Below are 4,061 nucleotides of genomic sequence, written 5' to 3' on the forward strand. Positions count from 1 at the left end.
AAAAAAAAAAAGACTTGCCTTTTGGGACATTGCCCAGCTCTTTCTAAACACTAGTGTAGAAAAGGAATGAAATGTGGGTCATTAGTCTAGGAATTCCCTGAACATGGTTGATAGCCATTCTTCCTGACAAAAACCCTGATTTGTCCAGATCCCTCAGTCTCCCCATCCATAGCTTTCCTGGCCTAGGCTCTCTACCCCAATCCCAGCCTCTTCCTTATCAGATCCTATCCACTGAATCCTCACTCTTTCTCATCTCTCCCAGGATTGAGTCCTCTGCTCCCTGTCTGGACTTTCTTATTTCATGTTCCTTTGTCCCATGCTGAACTCACGCCAAAGCCTCCCCTCTCCCCAATACCCCTCCATTTCTCAGCTCCCACTCTCACCCACCGGGCAATGATCTCCCAGAGCCGTAAAGCATCCTGGGCATAGAGGGCACTTGGGAGTCCCAGCAGGCCACGGTCAGCCAGATCATCAGGAGGACAGAGGGAACAGTAGGTCAGGTGAGCCATGGCCCGACGGAGCAACTGCATATGGCCCCCTCCACCTGTGCTCACCCCCTGGGACAAGAGAGATGAGAGGTCTTGAGGAAAAAGACAGAGCATAGTATATAAGCAGTTCAGGTGTGAGGTTTTTACTTTTGAAGACATGAGTATAAAGGGACAGGTTATAATGTAGGCAGAGTTTAAGGGTCAGGACATTCACACAGATTGGTCTGGGGTCTTAAAAGTGGCAGGAGGTTATAAAGAGTTGGATGATTAGGCTGCCCCATTGCTTCCTTACCTTATCAAATATACCTCCGTCTGAGATGAGCTGAGTCCTTGCCCGGGTGTTGATCTCCATGGTGTAGCGGGTGTGTGGGATCAGGAGCTGGATGGAGAGGATTGGAGGGGGTTGTTTATGGAGGACATGCTTGGTCCTTTATTAGGAAGTGGCACCCAGCATGTTGGCCTTCTCTCCTCTTGATGCTTTCCTCCTTGTAGTGCCTTTGCGGGCTAGTCTCCTGCTTCTCTGATCACTTAGTCTCATGCTCTTTGGTCCTCTGTGAGTCAGGCTTTGGAGCTGGACTGACCTGGGTGGGTTTCAGTCTGCACTTCACCACTCATTTTGATCCTCACCCAAGGTAATGGACCCTCTAAATGTTAATTTGTTTCATCTCCTGTGTATTGCCTCATTTGTCTCATCACTATGGAGCACCTCATCTGTCAATAAGGGGTGATAATAAGGTCTCTTATCTCAGGAGGCAGTGGTGATGCTTATGTAAGTGATGTATGAAGAGGGTTTAGTATATATAGAAGTCCTCAAGTTGCAATTGTTACAATTTATCTTCATTATTTCTACCTGGCGAGTAGGTGTCTTCAGAATCAGTCCCTTTTGATTTTCTTTTATACTTATAGCTTGTATCTGCCTCTCTACTCATTACCAAAGCCACACTTCCGTTCTCTGGTCACTTCACTGTCTTATTAGTCAGAATAAGAAAAGCCATATTGAGTTATCTACTTAGGCAGCAGAGGAGCTGTCATCAAATCTGCCCCTCCCCCAATTAGGCAGTTAGTTCCCTTCAATTTTTAATAGCTTTAAAAACAATAACTTTCCTTAGGAATTAAAAAAAGGCCACGTGAGCCTCACATGCATTTCTCTTTATCTTAGACTAGTATTTTGTCTTTATTTCCACCCAGTTTATATACAGATTTCATGCAGTGTTGATGTTTATCTGAGTTATTGATCCTGGACTCTGGGAACGACCCAAGTGAGACCTCTGGTGTCAAGATGTCAAAGCAGCTTATATTAGTCTGAAACTTCAGAAAGTTCAGGAAAGATGCTGAGTGTCACAGAAAGCCTAAAGTCCACCTGAGGAGAGAAGATACCCGAGGACAAACAACTCCTAGTAATAGTAATAATAATTGAAAGGACTATTGGTTTTTGTAGCGTTCAGCCTATTATGTATCACCTTGTTATGTTGTTTTATCCTTCAACAACCCCACAATGGAGCTCCTATTGTCCCCATTTAGAGATGAGGACACTGAAGCAAGTATCTGGTAAGTACTGAGGTCAGGGTTCAGGATTTGACCCCAGCAGTCTGAATCCAGAGCCTACACACATAACCTTTATGACATTTGCTGGTTAGTTCTCTTGTGTGTCCTCATAACAACTCAGGGGTTCACCATGGATTGAAGTTGTTTTGGTGAGTGGATATCAGTAGGAAGAGGACTGAACTAGTAAAGGGGGATTTCAAATGTGAATAGAGGCTTAACCTATTCAGGATGAGCAGAAGATGGTGATGCAGGAGCACCCTGAGATCAGTAACATCTAAGATTCTATTACTCACACTGGTCTCCATCTTGTCTATGTTACCCCAGCTTCAATGAGACCATAACTACTATTGGCCAGGCTTCGGGGGTCCGCATGTAGGTCCCAGCTTGAAACACAGTTCAGTTGTTCTTCCCAGGTACTCACTTGCATGCCTTACCATTTCACACCCCATGGACCTAACACTGAACACCTCATGTTTGCTTCTAAACTGGCTTCTTCTCATGGCTGCTGTTTTGGACAATTGCCTTGTTTCATAAGCTTCTATCAGTGTTGTCCCTTCTCTGCCATGTTTTCTATATTTAAAGTGTCATCAAGAGCAAGCCCCTGAGTCCAGCTCGCTTTTTCCTGTACGACGCATCCCAGGCTTCCTCTCACCACCTTTCCACTCGGCCCATAGCTAAACCATTCCTGACTCCCTTCATGGCGTCACTTCTGTGCTGTGGGCCCAAACTGGCCGCCTGTGGCTTCGTCCTCAGCTCTTGGGGAGTGATCATGTTGGTGAGGGGACTGGCTGGCGAGAACCAGAGAGGGCCTCATGGGCCCCGGGGTTGGAGGGCTGGAAGGCGAGCGGACTCCAGGCCTTAGGAAGCAGCGGGCAGGCTGGAGAATGAGACAGAACTGAGATTGAGAAATGGGAACTGGAGCGGGACGGGTAGTGGGGGGAGGGAGTTGGAGCTTGGAATGGGAGCCTGGGCTGGTAAATTTGGAGACTCCTCATGGTAAAAGGGAGAAGAGCTGGGTTTTTGAGAGAGGCTTGAACCAAATGGGAGGGCCCAAGAGGAAAGGGAGTGCTTGTTCCTGAAAAGGCTAGCTGGGGTCTTGTTTCCCCAGGACTCTACCCGCCCCACTCCAGGAAGAAATATGAAGGAGCCTCGATTTTTCCTGACTCCTTTTGCCCTGTCCTGTGATAATGACACCTCTGACGAGAAGGATAATCTGGGTTCCTGTGTTGCTCACTAAAGTGTCATCAAGATTTTGAGAACATTTTTAAGCAAGTACAAGTCTTCTTTTGCTGCCTTCTGCCTAGCACTAGATACTGAACTCACTCTTTTATAAATTTACAACACGCCCACCTCTTAGGTGTTGCAGAAGCTTAGACCTCTGATCTTCCTCATCTTATTCCCAGGCATGTTCACCTGCTGTTTCCTCCCTTCATTAAGTCTGATTTTTTTTCCTTTTCATTCCTGTCACCACTTCATATATCTTTCTCCTCTTCTCTCCTAGGCAGGTAGCCTGTTGGGGTGTTCTTGCCTTTTGATCTGTTCCTACTTAGCAGACTCCTCAGTTGGGCTAGGACAGTCTCCATCACTACTATAATGTTTATAGGATGTTTTTTGTGATTTCGAATTCTACTGGGTTGTCAGAAAAGTTATGACGTATTTTTTGTATGTTTTTTGTTGCAAAAATGCGTCATGACTTTTATGACACCCCAATAGTTCCAGATAGTGTTCTCTGGTTGGTTCTTATGGGCATCACTTGTCTTCCTGGCTAACCAGTAAATCTCCTAAGGCAGAAGAAAGGTTTTTGTTTTACTCACAATATTCCAACAATACTCTACACCTGTTGCTAGATTGTCAGATCTCTGGAATTCCAGAGGGTTCCCTTATGTCTAGAAGAAACGTTAAGTGGTTTGAGTCGATTAAAATACAAGGCTTAAGGGCCGGCCGAGTGGCGCGATGGTTAAGAACTCGCTTGGGATGCCAGAGGGCCCCGGTTCGGATCCCACATATGAGGGCCAGTGACACTGCCCT

The 4,061-nt window shown here is 46.1% G+C and overlaps 1 protein-coding gene across 1 annotated transcript in view; it reads right to left on the bottom strand.

The window, feature by feature from the left end:
• ALOX12 (arachidonate 12-lipoxygenase, 12S type) overlaps positions 1–4,061 on the bottom strand; it is a 26,457-nt gene that overhangs the window by 4,685 nt on the left and 17,711 nt on the right. The window contains exons 9-10 of the mRNA XM_019664804.1: positions 781–867; positions 321–557 (exon numbers count right to left, since the gene is read on the bottom strand). Of these exons, the coding sequence (XP_019520349.1) occupies positions 321–557; positions 781–867 (324 nt within the window). The remainder of the gene's footprint in view (positions 1–320; positions 558–780; positions 868–4,061) is intronic.

The sequence above is a fragment of the Hipposideros armiger genome, unplaced genomic scaffold, assembly GCF_001890085.2.
Source record: "Hipposideros armiger isolate ML-2016 unplaced genomic scaffold, ASM189008v1 scaffold_431, whole genome shotgun sequence".
Lineage (NCBI taxonomy): Eukaryota > Metazoa > Chordata > Mammalia > Chiroptera > Hipposideridae > Hipposideros > Hipposideros armiger.